Source organism: Podarcis filfolensis (genome assembly GCF_964270895.1).
Source record: "Podarcis filfolensis genome assembly, chromosome: 9".
NCBI classification, from domain to species: Eukaryota; Metazoa; Chordata; class Lepidosauria; order Squamata; family Lacertidae; genus Podarcis; species Podarcis filfolensis.
This window is the reverse complement of record NC_139610.1, coordinates 19,204,223-19,220,361: the sequence shown is the minus strand read 5'-3', so window position 1 is coordinate 19,220,361 and position 16,139 is coordinate 19,204,223. Positions and strand designations below refer to the sequence as shown.

At 44.4% G+C, this 16,139-nt stretch overlaps 1 protein-coding gene across 1 annotated transcript in view; it reads left to right on the top strand.

Moving 5' to 3' along the window:
* The first annotated feature begins 237 nt into the window (after positions 1-237).
* GABRB1 (gamma-aminobutyric acid type A receptor subunit beta1) overlaps positions 238-16,139 on the top strand; it is a 93,182-nt gene continuing 77,280 nt past the window's right edge. The window contains exons 1-3 of the mRNA XM_083630537.1: positions 238-608; positions 816-907; positions 1,353-1,420. Of these exons, the coding sequence (XP_083486663.1) occupies positions 400-608; positions 816-907; positions 1,353-1,420 (369 nt within the window). The 5' untranslated portion in view covers positions 238-399. The remainder of the gene's footprint in view (positions 609-815; positions 908-1,352; positions 1,421-16,139) is intronic.

The following is a 16,139-nucleotide window of genomic DNA, read 5'->3' as shown; positions in this document are numbered from 1 at the left end:
TTCAAAGTGCCTGCCTCCTTGGGCATCCCTTTGCTACGGGAAGGGAGATCCTGGAGGGCGCGCAGGGGAGGCGATGATGGCATGTGGAAGGAGGAGGCTGCGGGTTAAGGTTGGGGAGGGGGCGGCTGCTGCCATTGGACAACTTCCCCCCCGCCCTTGCCCCCGTGGCTTTTCGGAAATCGGCGACCTCTAGCAGCCGAGGCGCTCCGTAGGGAGCTCGCTTTCTCCTTTGGAACCAGCCGGACCACCCTGCCCAGACAGGCGGGGAAAGCGCTGGGTGCGCCCAGGGCGCAGGACGAGGGAACTCCCCAAGGTCCCGCCGCCGCAGCTGTTGCTCGCTTGGCCGGACATTGCTGGCAAGGCGCAAAGGTGCCTTCGGAGACTGGGCCAGCTCGGCGCATGCGCCGCTCTCTCCGGCATCACAGCTCTGCCTGTGGATTGAAAGTTACATCCCTTGAATCTTCGCGGGAGGGGGTGGGGAGAGGGAAGGGGGAGAAAGAGGCAGCAACTCTCCACCCGGAGGAAGGAATGTGGGCAGCTCGGCCGCGGGAGCGCGTGGGGATTCTGCTCTTCCCTGCGATGATAGCCATGGTCTGCTATGCCAAGAGGTGAGATTGGCGCTTGGGCGCGAGAGGACGTGTGTGTGCGTCTGTGTGTATGTGATGGGCTGAATGATGGACCTCATCTTCCGGGGAGCTCAGCTCCGTGGATTTCTTCCTCTGCTGGGAGGCTGGTCGGGATCCTGCTTGTGGCTGTGTCGGTGCCTGCGTGTGTGCGTTCAAGCGCTCGCTCTGAATCCTTTTCCTCTCCCTCAGCCTGAATGAGCCCAGCAACATGTCCTACGTGAAAGAGACCGTGGACAAATTACTCAAAGGATACGACATTCGCCTGAGGCCAGACTTCGGAGGTGAGTCTCCTCGGATTTGTTTACAAGGGGAAATCGCCAGGCTGCGTGCCGGTCTCTGCAGGGTCAGAGGCAAGGGCCGCTTAGAATTCTAATCAGCCGGGAAAGGGGTCCCTTTGGTAACCAATTCCTTTCTCTCAAAATGGGCACGTTCTCTTTTCTCTTCCCTCCCCTCCCCTCATATACACATTCGGACATCTATAGACATGCTCCAAACGTGTGGGCTCTAAACTGATTCAGTAAATCGATGTCCTTATATAAAAGGATTTTGCTGGGGTCTGGTGGTAGGCTTTCAGATTTCACAGAGCTCTTCTTCAGACATGAAAAAGAGCACACCAACGTTTAAGCACGTGAACAGGTACAGGACGCACTTGAGGCTCAGAAGTCCTGACCTTCCAACCCTTTTGACTGCTGGCCATTAAAAACAAACACCTGTTTCCGTTTCCAGGCTCTCCCGTTGACGTTGGCATGAGAATAGAGATTGCCAGTATAGATATGGTCTCGGAAGTCAACATGGTGAGTACTCTCTTGGAATAAATAGCATTGGGCGGAGGGGACGCAAGGCGCTCTCTGAGATTGCAGAGGGCTATTCAGGAGAGATTGGCCGTTTGTCGAGTTTAATGTCGTGGCGTCCTGTTCTGAGGTGTGCTGGAGAAATCAGTTTGGGGAAGACTTTGGCTGCTGCCACCTCGTTCGCCTCACCTTTTCCAAATGTGGAACGGCGCCACCTGCCGACCGCCGCAGGTCACGAACTGGTTTCAGCACCGCGAACAGCGACCTGTGCCTAGGCTTTTTAAATGGTATTCCTACGCTTCTTCCTCTCTCTCCTTCTGTAGCGTTTGATTTGGATAAGGAATTAAACTGCAACTGTATTGGGGTGAAATAGAATAAAAAGAGGGGAGGTGAATGGATAGCCAGTTGATCTTTGGGAATCAAACGCTGAAAGGATGCGCAAGTGCAAAAAAGGGGTGCAAGCTTGCAGGTCATAGGACTTGGTATGCAACTGGTAGCTTCCTGTAATCTAACGACTGCAGCTCTCGTTGCAGTGATCTAACTTGGCATGCGGGTGATGGAGGGGAATATTTATAATAAGAAGCCATATTTATTTTATTTTACTTTAAGACTGTGCTAATCTTATTTACTGTAGGTAGCAAATTCTTGCTGCTATTCAGTGATGGGCTAAATCAGTGTTTGGTTCATTAGGAAGGGTTGGCAGCCGAATTGCTACTGGAGATACAGAAGCCTGTTGATTCCACCCCCCGCCCCGCAGTTTTTTGACAGTCTCTTGTGAAGATGAACAGTAACTGCTGAGTGATGATTGCTGAATATCAGTGCTGACTTGAGGGACTCCTGCTGAGTAATAAAAAACAATGACAAGAATTAAGTATGAAGGTCTGGATGGCTTTATTCAAGAGACAACTCAGATTATGGGTTTGAAAAGCTTAATAGAATATGTCCATTGGTGTGTCTTGTTTGCAGCTGGGAAATGAGGGCCATGCAATATTTATTGTCAATTTAGTAGATTTATATGCTGCTTTATGACTACAGTCCTCAAATCATCTTACAGTATTTATACTCTGTTCAGTGACAAAAGTTATCGGGGTGCCTTACAATAAAGCAATTATATGCAAAATTAAAACCTTAAAAAATATATTAAATATCGCATAAAAGATCAGCAGCAGCACCAAACATTTCACAGATTTCAAAACTCCAGAAACAACAAATTTATAAACAACAAAACAGTTTTAAGATTTAAAAGCCTGGGGAAAGAAAGGCATGGGGAAAGGAAAAAAGTATTCACCTGGTTCCATTTTTTCAAAAGCCAGAGTATATGCACCAAGCAAGACTATCTGGGCTGCTACCACTGGGGTGTTCCCTAGTAGCCAACTACCCGACCTTATTTATTACAAATATGAAACTGATGCAGCTAGAAGCATGTGCTTGAAAACAAAGACTGCCCCACTCTGCTTGAGCAGGAGCTAACAGCTGATGTTATTTCCCACAAGGCAGTTGGGTCAGATGGCCCCCTATTGAGTGGAGGGGAAAGTCCAGCTGGCACAGACCCAGGCATTTTGCTTGACTCTTGCTCCTGGATATCACAGGCCAGTTGGCCTTAGATGGCCCTGTGATGGGGAAGAGGAAGTCCAGCTGGGGAAGAAGCAGGCTTCTGGTGTTTTACTTTGCCTGCCTGCCTCCTGCCTGCCTACCTCCATATGTTTTAGTTTCCTGCATTGAGTTTCCTTTGCACAAAGAAGTCTTGAGGGCCAATTTGTACTACTATTTTTTTCAGTGCTGAATTTAATCCAATATTATTTTTAGCAGTCATGGTTACAGATATAGATATTCACAGTCTCCCCCCACCCCACCCCCATCTTTATTGTCTTTCTATATCATCAGGTCCCTATCCCCTGGCTGTTCCTAATTCTAAACAGCACAAGCCTTTGCAGAAAATGGCACATGGACATCTCTTCTACATGTTCCTGCCCAGAAATCTGTCCTAGCTGCCTGTTGCTTTGGTTATACAGTGGTACCTCGGGTTAAGTACTTAATTAGTTCCAGAGGTCCATTCTTAACCTGAAACCGTTCTTAACTTGAAGCACCACTTTAGCTAATGGGGCCTCCCGCTGCTGCCATCCCATTTCTGTTCTCATCCTAAAGCAAAGTTCTTAACCCGAGGTACTATTTCTGGGTTAGCGGAGTCTGTAACCTGAAGCGTATGTAACCCGAGGTACCACTGTACATGCACACATGCATACAACTTATCTGTTGTATACCAGCACTTATACAAGACAAACTACCTAACTCACAAGAAAAGCTACCTAGAGTTTTCTAGCTATAAAATCTCATAGGGTTAAGGTTTGAGTGCTATAGCTTGTATGTTTCGCCACATGTCATGTGGTACATCCCAATGTTTCTTTCATTAAGAAAACAATGGTCACAGCTGAAACATTTTCCAATCTAGATAGAATTATGTTTCCCAAAGGACAGGGCTTGAAACTATCCCAACCTTTCTAAGGAGCAAAATTATGATTGGTTGACAAAGGTCAGGATCTCTGAACAGGGCAATCGGCTCCTTCTGGCTGTAAACAATGCTTTGTCAAGCCTGACATGAGTTTGTATTAACCTCCTTGTCTGGGTGTGTAATTGCACAGTGAAATAATGCTGTCCCTGGCAGAGTTAAAGGCCTTGTTATAAGAGATGCTCGTGAACTTCCAAGCATTGGGAGTGCTCTGTTAACTTCACTGGGAGCTGAAGGGACTCAGAATGTCACTGTGGGACTCTTAAGAGTGCTGTGGGATTTATTTGTGTTGCTTACACCAGCAATATTTCTCCTAGGTCTTCAGGACAGCATGATTCATAGCATGCCTGTCCTATGCCAAGGTTTCACATTACTCCTTGCTGAGGTGGCAGAAACATGCCTTGTAGCATCTGAGGATGTGTTCACCCTAGGGCAATTAAATTGGTCTAAAAGGACTTATAACATTTGTGCTGCCCAAGCTAGCAGATTAGTTTTACTAGTAGAAATGCAAAGCGCATCACTTCCGCCACAGCTGGGTGCAATTGAGTTTCAAGCGAGACAAAATTAGCTCACTCTTCCCTGTTCCATTAGGCAAAGCTCTGCCCCTGCCCTTGCTGTTGAATATTCCTGGAGCGTCCATACAGTTTTTAATGGATATGCCTGCCTTTTCTGCTGGATACACCTGAAGCACACCTGTCGATAATATTAGATGCACCTGGCCCCAAAGTCCCATCGATACTGCATGAAGGAGCCAGAAGAGATCTGCACAGGGACAGCGCTTTGATATATTTCTTTCTAGAACATGGGTGGATAACTTTGGGCGCTCCAGGTGTTGTTGGTCCACGTGACTATTGGCCATGGTTGCTCGGGTTGATGAGAGATGTAGTTCAGCAACACCTGGAGGCCCAAAAGTTTTCCACCCCTGCTCTAGAGGGAATTGGCAGCGGGCCCATGAGTCAACCAGCTGCATCATTTTAACTATTCTGGCATTTTGTAATAATAAATAAATAAATAAATTTTTATTTATACCCTGCCCTTCCAGGTTGTACAGAGGTCCATGCTTTCAAGTGAATTTCTGGTCTACAGGCGAGTGGGAATGATAGCTCAGTTGGCAGAGCATGACTCTTCATCTCAGGATCATGGGTTGGAACTCCACATTGGGCAAAGGATTCCTGCACTGCAAGGGGGTTAGACTAGGTGGGCTATGTGGTCCCTTCCAACTCTACAATTCTGTGAGTCTATGCAACAAGCAGCACTCTTCATTCCTTCTCTCCCCTAAACCTACCCCATTGTTTTATGGGTGTTCCCGGTTGTTTCAGTTGGAGAGACTTAGCGCGAACGATGCCAAGAAGGTATGTTGCTGCAAAAATTGAGAGCCCCACATGCATTCCCTAAGAAAAGGCTTCTCATTTTACCCCCTCCAATGGGAGGAGTAGCTATGTATCCCTTTGCATGTATACCTTTGTACTGCCAGAGCCAGTCTTCCACTGGAATGAGTGGCAAAGTCTATGTGTTTGGATTAGACTACAGCTGGCATTTAACAGGTGATACCTGCTCACTTCCGCTTTGCAGGAAATACCAAGTTCAGCTAGAATATTTTATAGTGACTTTTTTCAATTTTTAGTAGAATTTAAGAGCTGCGGGCTGAATGTTTCTGTGTTCTAACTAGGCAGATAGATTCTTCACAACTGCTATTGAGTGTAAAGCCAAAAAGCTGGTTTTCTGCAGTAATAGATAGTTATCATCACAGAATATTTGCCTTATGAACAATGCATCATAAAAGTGGAGACACTATCTGTTACTCATCAAAATAATTAATCTGTCACTTAGGAGCAGATGAAAGTGATTGATTCATAAATGGTCTACAGTTAGGAATGGGCAGTCAGGTTTGCTGGTGATATAAAATATATCAAATTGTTCAAGGTGGTTAAAACAAAAAGGGACTGTGAAGAGTTCCGAAAGGATCTCTCCAAACGGAGTGAGTGGGCAGTAAAATGGCAAATGAAATTCAATGTAAGCAAGTATAAAGTGGTGCACGTTGCAGCAAAAAAGAAAAAGAAAAAAGAAAAAAGAATGTCTAAATTTAACATATATGCACACATGGAGTCTGTAGTTACAGTACCTGACCAAGAATGAGACTTTGGTGTTGCAGTGGATAGTTTGATGAAAATGTTGACGCACTGTGTGGCAGCTGTGCAACAGGCAAATTCAACGTTAGCAATCATTTGTAAAGCAATTGAAAACAAAATAGGCAATATTATGTCATTTTCAAAATCTGTGATGCTACCAGACTTGAAATACTGTGCACCGTTCTGGTCATTTCACCTCAAAACAGATATCGGGCAGCAGGAAAGAGTTCAGAAAAGGGTAGCCAACATGACTGAGGCAATGGACCAAGTCCCCTCTGAGGAGCCATTACAACATTTGGGACTTTTACGGTTGGAGAAAAGTCAAGTAAGAAGGGATGTAAGCAAGTAAGAGGCATATAAAATTATGCATGGTGAGGAGAAAGTGAAAAGAGAAAAGTTTTTCTCCTGCTTTCATAGAGTTAGAACTCGGAGACATCCAATGAAGCCAGCGTGGTGTAGTGGTTAAGAGCAGTGGACTCGTAATCTGGTGAACCGGGTTCGATTCCCCGCTCCTCCACATGCAGGTGACCTTGGACTAGTCACAATTCTCTGAAGTCTCTCAGCCCCACTCACCTCACAGAGTGTTTGTTGTGGGGGAGGAAGGGAAAGAAGAATGTTAGCCGCTTTGAGACTCCTTCGGGTAGTGATAAAGCGGGATATCAAATCCAAACGGTGGAAAATTCAGGACAGACAAAAGAAATATTCACTCCCACAAAGGCAGTGATGACCACCAACTTAAGTTTATTTCTCCCCCCCCCCCAAAAAATTATTCATTTTATAACACAAATGAACAACACAAACAGAAAAACAAACAATACAAACAAATTCTTGTCTTGTCCTTATTTTTTCTAAACATTGTTAGGTGGGCTTCCCCAAATCCCCCCTATCTGATTTTCATTTTACCTCATCTTTAGCAGTTACATATATCATAATTTCTAACCATTTTTATTTTTTTCCCCTCACACTTACTTTAACCATAAAAATCTTCACATTTTATTACTTACAGATAATACTATTTTAAAATACACCATCTTCTACTTCTAACCCTACAGCCTATATCCACTTCCAAAGCTATTCTAAGATTTAAATATTAACATATTTTTCAAATATTCCTTAAATTTCTTCCAATCTTCTTCCACCGTCTCTTCTCTCTGATCTCGGAGTTTCCCAGTCAGTTCAGCAAGTTCCATATAGTCCATCATCTTCATCTGCCATTCTTCGATAGTTGGTAAACCTTGTTTCTTCCCATTCTTCGCTAGTCATATTCTCGCAGCTGTATATTGTGGCATACAGAAAAAAGTGACATTCTTTTTGGGGATTTCACCCCCCACTATACCAAGTAAAACCACCAACTTAAGTTTAAAAGAGGGTTAGACAAATTCATGGAGGATAAGGTTACCAATGGCTGCCTGCCATGATAGTCATGTTTTATGTTCATTGCAGTATGCCTTTGAACATCTGTTGCTGCAAATGGCAAGTTGGGACAGTGCTCTTACACTCAGGTTCCCCTGTGGACTTCCGATGGGCATCTGGTTGGCCTCTGTGAGATCAGGGTGCTGGTGGCCCTGTGGATTAAACCACAGAGCCTAGGACTTGCCGATCAGAAGGTCGGCAGTTCGAATCCCCACGACGGGGTGAGCTCCTGTTGCTCGGTCCCTGCTCCTGCCAACCTAGCAGTTCGAAAGCAACTCAAAGTCAAGTAGATAAATAGGTACCGCTCCAGCGGGAAGGTAAACGGCATTTCCGTGCGCTGCTCTGGTTGGCCAGAAGCGGCTTAGTCATGCTGGCCACATGACCCGGAAGCTGTACGCCAGCTCCCTCGGCCAATAAAGTAAGATGAGCACCGCAACCCCAGAGTCGGCCACGACTGGACCTAATGGTCAGGGGTCCCTTTACCTTTACCTTTACCTTGGCCTCTTACATTCCCTCCAAGAAAGTCAAGGTGGTGCACATAGTTCTCCCTGTTTTCCCTTTTATCCTCACAACAGCCCTACAAGGTGGGTTACACTAGTCAAGGTCACCCACTTTGTACTAGCTGAGTATGTACTAGTTGGTAGAGCAGGAGACTCATAATCTCAGGCTTGTGGGTTCAAGCTCCATGTTGGGCAAAAGATTCCTGCATTGCAGGGGATGGAACTAGATGATCCTTCTGGTCCTTTCCAACTCTACAATTCTATGGCTGAGTGGAGATTTGATAACAGGTCTTCCTGCTTCTAGTCCTTTGCCTGCATACACACCTGTATTTTATTCTTTTATTATGAAAGAGGACCTCCATTTAGACTAGGTGCATTTAAAAAACATCCACTCCAATATCGTGTATAAAAGCATAACAATACCTATTATCTTGGAAGCAAATTTATTTTTGGCCTACTCACTGGTCCAGCATATGGAGTACCTATTATAAACACAGAAATAGGTGTACGTATCAGGTATGGGGGGAAAAACCCCAAAATACCTTTGCTTAAGAGAAAGGTGACCATTTAGTTAATTGCTTTACTTATTAAGAGCCATAACAAACATGGTTACCCTACTCTTCTTTTTCACATTTGCATCTTAACTTTGAATTGGTCCAAGAATGACCCTTGAAAACTTACTGAGAACCTTGTCTGCCTCAAAAAGTTCATTCCTCTCCCTAATGAAATGCTGCCCCCGATATACCTCATGCTATTGTTGTTTAGTCGTTTAGTCATGTCCGACTCTTCATGACCCCATGGACCAGTGCACGCCAGGTACTCCTATCTTCCACTGCCTCCCACAGTTTGGTCAGACTCATGCCGGTAGCTTCAAGAACACTATCCAACTATCTCGTCCTCTGTTGTCCCCTTCTCCTTGTGCCCTCCATCTTTCCCAACATCAGGGTCTTTTCCAGGGAGTCTTCTCTTCTCATGAGGTGGCCAAAGTATTGGAGCCTCAGCTTCAGGATCTGTTCTTCCAGTGAGCACTCAGGGCTGACTTCCTTAAGAATAGAGAGGTTTGATCTTCTTGCAGTCCATGGGACTCTCAAGAGTCTCCTCCAGCACCATAATTCAAAAGCATCAATTCTTTGGCGATCAGCCTTCTTTATGGTCCAGCTCTCACTTCCATACATCACTACTGGGAAAACCATAGCTTTAACTATACAGACCTTTTGTGTACAATAACATGATGTGGACATAAATGAGATGGCAGGAATATGCTCTTCTACTAGAACTAAGAAATAAGAAAGGAATGTTGGACTTCCATGGATGATTCAATCAGCCTTGGTAACAATGGGCAATCAAACTGCAGCATGGTTGACATAAATGAAAGCCGCCTGGGGATGATGGCATGCTAAAATTATTGATGGAAATGCTGCGTAGCTGCCACGAGATCGAGTGACTCAGTTAGTAAAGGCATTAAGGAATCCCTTCAGGAAAGTCCATGAAAAATGGATAAATCCCAACATGCAAGGCCGAGAGAATCCAGAGAATCCAAAGCCAATCACTTCTCCTTTGACAAGGGACATGATTATGGCATCTCTCATCTCAAATAAACTTGATTAGCATTTAGCTGCTCGGGGCACTCTTAACAATGGAGTCAAATTGATGCTTTAAAAGTTCCAGGGATTGTAGAGAGCAGCTAATCAACTTTTCTATTCTGATGCGTGCATATTCTACTTCATGCTCTGCTTCAGTTTGGCACATGAGACTCTATTGCGGTGCTCTAATGCAGTCCTCTAATGCACAGTCACTAGATCAGGGTTGGAGAACCAGGTACTCTTAGGCTTCTGCTCCTACCACCCCTGACCACTGGCCATGCTGGCTGGAGCTGATGGGAGTTGGAGTCCAGCAACAACTTGGGAGGGCCACAGGTTCCCCATCCCTACATTAGAGATCCCTGCACTAGTTTGTCAGATGTTGCACAGCAAAGTTATTTGTATAAGAAGGCTGGTATTTATCTGTACCAGCCCCAGTTGGTCCCTTCATTCTTAAGGGCCATGCTTCCCTCCGCTGCCTCTTCCTCAAATCCCTACTCTGTGTTGCTTCTGACTTCCGTCTCACCCTGACTCTCAGGCAGCCTTGCTCAGTAGGAGGGATGGAAGAGTCTGCCAATTTCAGTCCTCTCAGTTCCTGATTTTCCCATCTTTAAACAAGTTCTCTGCATTTCTGCGGAAATCTGTGGATGGTTTTTTAAAAAAAAAATCCTCATGAAAATTCTTCGGAATGTTAGCGTGAATTTTCGTCTTTGCCTTCTTGGTAGTGGCACCCACCTTGTGGAACGTGTCCCCACCAGATGTCAAAGAGAAAAATGACTACTAGAGTTTTAGAAGACATCTGAAGGCAGCCCTGTTTAGGGAAGCTTTAATGTTTGACAGACTACAGTGGTACCTCTGGTTGCGAACAGGATCCATTCTGGAGGCCCGTTTGCAACCTGAAAAGAAAGCAATCCACGTCTGAGCATGCGCGGGTCACAATTCGCCACTTCTGCACATGTGCATTATGTCATTTTGCACATCTGCGCATGCGTGAGCAGCAAAACCCGGAAGTAACCCATTCCGTTACATCCGGGTCGCCGCGGGACACAACCTGAAAACACACAACCTAAAGCAAACGTAACATGAGGTATGTATTGAGGTATTGACATGAGGCATTGTATTTTAATATTTTGTTGGAAGCCACCCATATTACCGTATTTTTTGTTCTATAAGACTCACTTTTTCCCTCCTAAAAATAAGGGGAAATGTGTGTGCGTCTTATGGAGCAAATGCAGGCTGCACAGCTATCCCAGAAGCCAGAACAGCAGGAGGGATCGCTGCTTTCGCTGCACAGTGATCCCTCTTGCTGTTCTGGCTTCTGGGATTCAGAATATATTTTTTTTCTTATTTTCCTCCTCCAAAAACTAGGTGCGTCTTATGGTCTGGTGCGTCTTATGGAGTGAAAAATATGGTATTTCATACACCACTTTGACTAATGTACACATTTGTGCAAGGAATTTCACCAAACGTTATGCATTTTTGTAAAGTGATTTTCACAAATATGGCACATGTTTTCTGAATGTGGCAAACCCTTGGAAGCATGAGTGATAGGTGTGCATCCTTAGACACTTATGCATGGTTCTTCGGTTCTTTGGAAACTAGAAGCAGATTACGGGAAAGTACCCTGTTGCTCTGCACATCTTCCCATCCTCTGATTTAATCAGCCACGGTGACTCATGCCAAGCAAACCATCATGAGATCAGGGCAATATCAGCACAGTTATTACATGGCTTGCTGGCACTGGATCCCCTCAGTTAGTCAACCTGAAAAATAAAGCAAAGCTCTTCATGGGCATGCTCCATACAGCCAAATGATTAAAGGCATGTCCAAAATCAAAGACAGTACGTGAGCATGAACTTCAGGTGCCACAATCCCTTGCTTTAGCCAATATACACACCCTGCATCCTAGACCACCATGAGACATATGTTAATGTGAGTCTATTTCACCTCTGCTTTCTGGACACTCTCGGTGCCGTTTACAGAGCATCTTTGGAATCTACAAGGTGACCCTTTGGCATAGCATCAATTAATAGCAATTTAACAGAATTTAGCACTAACAAAAGGCTTGTGAAACATTTACAAGACTCGGAAATGAGTCCATTAGCAGCAGGGTTATGACTACGACAAAATCTATTAGACTCCGTCAACATGAGCTGTCTGCTTTCTGGAAGCAACTTGCTTTGAGTTAAACAGGCTGTTTATAAGAGAAGCAGGTGAATGCTTGTAATCTTGCTATGCACAAGAGAAAGTAATTGTGTACAGCAATGGTTCCTAATTATAGCTAATTACCAAAGACCCCCTATTTTTCAAAAGCCAGGCCAAGGACCCCCTACTTTTGAAAGTTTTGATAACTCTATGGCATGGGTGTAGCCAAGGGGGGTAGCTGCCCCCCAATCAATACAAATCAATACAAATCTGAGGTTCTGCCCCCCAACAAAAATCCTGGCTACGCTCATGCTCTATGGTAGTTACCTCTGCAAAGCAATTTTTTAAACAAAATGTGGGCTAGCCCCTAATAAGCAAATGATTTTAGGTATAGTTTTTTTAAAAAGACCATAAAATTTGTGATATTACCACGCAAAAATGACAAAAAATAGTTGGAGGGGGAGGCAAGGGATGGGGCTGCGGACCCCCTGGATGCGTTCTGCAGACCCCCAGGGGTCCCCAGACCCCTAATTGGGAACCACTGGTGTACAGAGTTCCCCCAAAATAGTGAACATTTTTATTCATGAAAGCTGTCCTTGTCACATAATTCAATAAATTGCATACAGTCAATAAATGATATAACACAGAATAACCAGCCACAGCAATATCTGACGGAGGGGTGTGCAGTTTGGTTACTGGCGTAGGAGAGCATTTAGTGAAAGGGAAAGGGTTGGCCTTTTGTTGTGGCTGCGTTGAAAAGGAGAATGAGTAGCGTCAGTGCAGGAGAAGCTCCTGCCCAGTGTTTGGATTTGGTGGTTTAGTTTTAATTTGTCATTCTTTAATTCAGTGCTCCTCCTCGACCTTGCATAAGTGAGAAAGTTACTGTGAGGTTTTCTGTTGTCATGCACATTGAAATGTATACATACACAACGCACACATGTGTCGGTGAAAATTTTAGGTTGTTTTTATACTTGTTTCTGTTAGTTTCTGTTCTTATCACTGAGCAGCTGCTTGGAGTCACAGGACTCTGTTTACATTCCAGAGACCTTCAAGTCTCACAGGAAAGGAGACAGGATGTAACGTTAGTGTGGTTTCCTGTTTCCTTTGTTCCTTTGTTCCTTTGTTCAATTGCTCTCTGCTCTCACAGGGAGAGGCTGTACATTTCTTTGCTCTCTGCGTAGCTAGAAAATAAAGCATAGCAATGTAGCTCATACTATCTCATCCTTCCATGTGCTGTTTTGATGCTCTGCTGGGACGACGTGCCTGAGGCCTTATCAAAGGATCAGGTCATCAATTAATCGTCGGGAGGCAATTCCGAAGATGAACCTTATCAGCTCAGTCGAATGGAGATTCCGACAGTTTCAATACGTTGCTTTGAGTTAACGTTTGTGAAAACAACTATGAAATAATAATAATAATAATAATAATAATAATAATAATAATAATGTCATTGGAATTTAAGTTAATTTGAGTTCCACGATGGAAGAAAGGTGGAATATGAATGTACTAAATAAATAAATCTAATAAATGACCTTTATCTAAAAGGTGCCTTCTGCAAGGAAGAATGACAGGGCTGTTTGGAAAAGCTAGATAATTGGAAATATGGGGTTGGGATACTGAAGAATGAGATCTCGCTCCACTCCAAGTATATATGCAACCTCCCCATATTCTTCACAGATTTCAACAGCCATCGTGTGTGTATGTTGCATTTTGTATTCCCTAAGGACAAATTCATCTAAGTCCTATCACATCCTCTCCTTAAAAGAATACTGAGTGCAGTCTCTTCCATCTCTCTGAGAGTAAACTGATTTAGAGGACAGTTCTAAACACACTTTTACTACTACCAATCATTGATTCATGACCATAGATGTCCAGGTTTCTTGAATTTCAACCAGTTGAATTTGTGCCTACCTTATTCCTTCTTTCTTCCCATACTTCTTTTTAATGGTGATTGGAAAGGGCCAGAGCAAATCTCTAGGTGGCCATCTGACAACCCTACTGGGAGAACATGGGCATGGTGTTGGGGGTTGTTGTGATGGTGGTGGTTGGTTGGTTATTTGGTTGTTACGCACAATAGAATGGGCTGCTTGTTTCTTTTAATGTGGAGGATGTTTCAAATATTCATCCCCCACTTGCAACCTAAAGGCCCAGCAGCAAATTACATGAAATGAACCTGCTGGTTATGGATGCTAGTTCAAATGTCAAGCTGACCATCCACATGTCAAAAAGGGAGAAAAGGGGGGTAAATGGAAATAGCTTTATCCATTTAAACAACCAAGAGCAGGGTAGCATCGGAACCTGAACCACTTACCTGGGGCTGTGCTTCATAACCATCGTGAGTCACCAAGTGTTGCCATGGAAACAGCTACATTACATGACACAGTCTGTCTCAGAAATACAAAAATAACTGCGTAGAAAAATATTCATTTATGCATTTTGCAGTCCCCCCACCTGCTTTTAGAAATTGGTTTTCCAGCATTAATTAATTCCACCAAACTTCTGGATGTGATGAGCTAGGTGGGCACTGTTTGCTAAGTGGGCTTTTCGATAAAGATGCGTGGCGTTCTGCAAAGGCGAGTCTGCTTTTTGCTTTTAACAAAAAGGGAAAAGAAGAATGATGGATTCCACCAAAAACCTGAACTACATTCTAGGATGGCACAGATCTTTAGTTTGTTGCACGGGAAAGGGCAAAGGATTGAGATATAGGAGACTTAGGTTGAAAACTTTCCTTAGTAACTGAAAACACTGGGCAGACTAGATGTTCCTGCCTTCACACAATTAACAATTGTTTCCCCAGTGTTACTGATCAATATCTGCAGTCCTAGGGAAGTGACAGGGACACTGGTGGCACTGTGGGTTAAACCACAGAGCCTAGGACTTGCCGATCAGAAGGTTGGCGGTTCGAATCCCTGCGATGGGGTGAGCTCCCATTGCTCAGTCCCTGCTCCTGCCAACCTAGCAGTTTTAAAGCACGTCAAAGTGCAAGTAGATAAATAGGTACCGCTCCGGCGGGAAGGTAAACGGCGTTTCCGTGCGATGCTCTGGTTCGCCAGAAGCAGCTTAGACCTGGAAGCTGTACGCCGGCACCCTCGGCCAATAAAGCGAGATGAGCGCCGCAACCCCAGAGTCGGTCACGGCTGGACCTAATGGTCAGTGGTCCCTTTACCTTTACCTTTAAAAGAACAGAAGGTGAAACTTCAACATTTCTTTTTTAAAAAAACGACCTGTTCTATGCTATTTAGACATTTTTTAAAAAATTGCACATGCACTCATCAGAATTTTAGAGGGATACACACACACACACATACATGCAGGCAGAATAAAATGCACAGAAATGATAAGATATAATGGAATGCTGCCAAATCAGAAAGATTTCTCCTCCTGTTACATCAACAGCATTGTGTAAAGAAAAGCAGACAGGAGGTGATAGGTAGGTTAGATCTTATGCCTATCGATTTTGACAAAGCACTGCTAAATGCTGGCTTTGTTTTTAACAGAATCTCAGGCATTTACCGTAGGTGCCTTTTTCTGCCTCTTATTTTCCCAAGTCCACATTTCAGCTCAACATGTGGCACTGTATCAAGAGTTTAAAATATATCAAGAGTTCAAAGATAAAGACAGAATGGACAGTGCTGCTCAGGCAGCCAATGCTGCTCATCATTTTTTATATATATATATAAATTATTTTCCTCGTTCACAAAAGCACATGCTTCGTCTCTTTCTTCAGGTTGTGTTTTCTACAGATCAGTTACATTTGTCGTGAGACACTGGTGTTATATGCAGTATAGGGTTGGGAAGAAAAGGTGGGGGAGGCGGTGGGGTGGTAAAGACTGTGTTCTTTTACTTAGTGTGTGTGTGGTGGTTTTGTGTCAGCGTCATTTGGGTAGGATCTCTTTCTATTCGCTTGTTATGTCTCCTTGGTGGTGAGGAAGGTTGGGGTGGTCTAGGGTGTGGTTGACTGTCTTTGGTTGGCTTCAGTGGGAATTGTTTGTGCCTGTGTGACGGCGGTGGGTTGTTGGGTTAAGTTTTTGTTGCTGTTTAGTCGTGTCCGACTCTTCGTGACCCCATGGACCAGAGCCCGCCAGGCACTCCTGTCTTCCACTGCCTCCCGCAGTTTGGTCAAACTCATGCTGGTAGCTTCGAGAACACTCTCCAACCATCTCGTCCTCTGTCATCCCCTTCTCCTTGTGCCCTCCATCTTTCCCAACATCAGGGTCTTTTCCAGGGAGTCTTCTCTTCTCATGAGGTGGCCAAAGTATTGGAGCCTCAGCTTCACGATCTGTCCTTCCAGTGAGCGCTCAGGGCTGATTTCCTTAAGAATGGAGAGGTTTGATCTTCTTGCAGTCCATGGGACTCTCAAGAGTCTCCTCCAGCACCATAATTCAAAAGCATCAATTCTTTGGCAATCAGCCTTCTTTATGGTCCAGCTCTCACTTCCATACATCACTA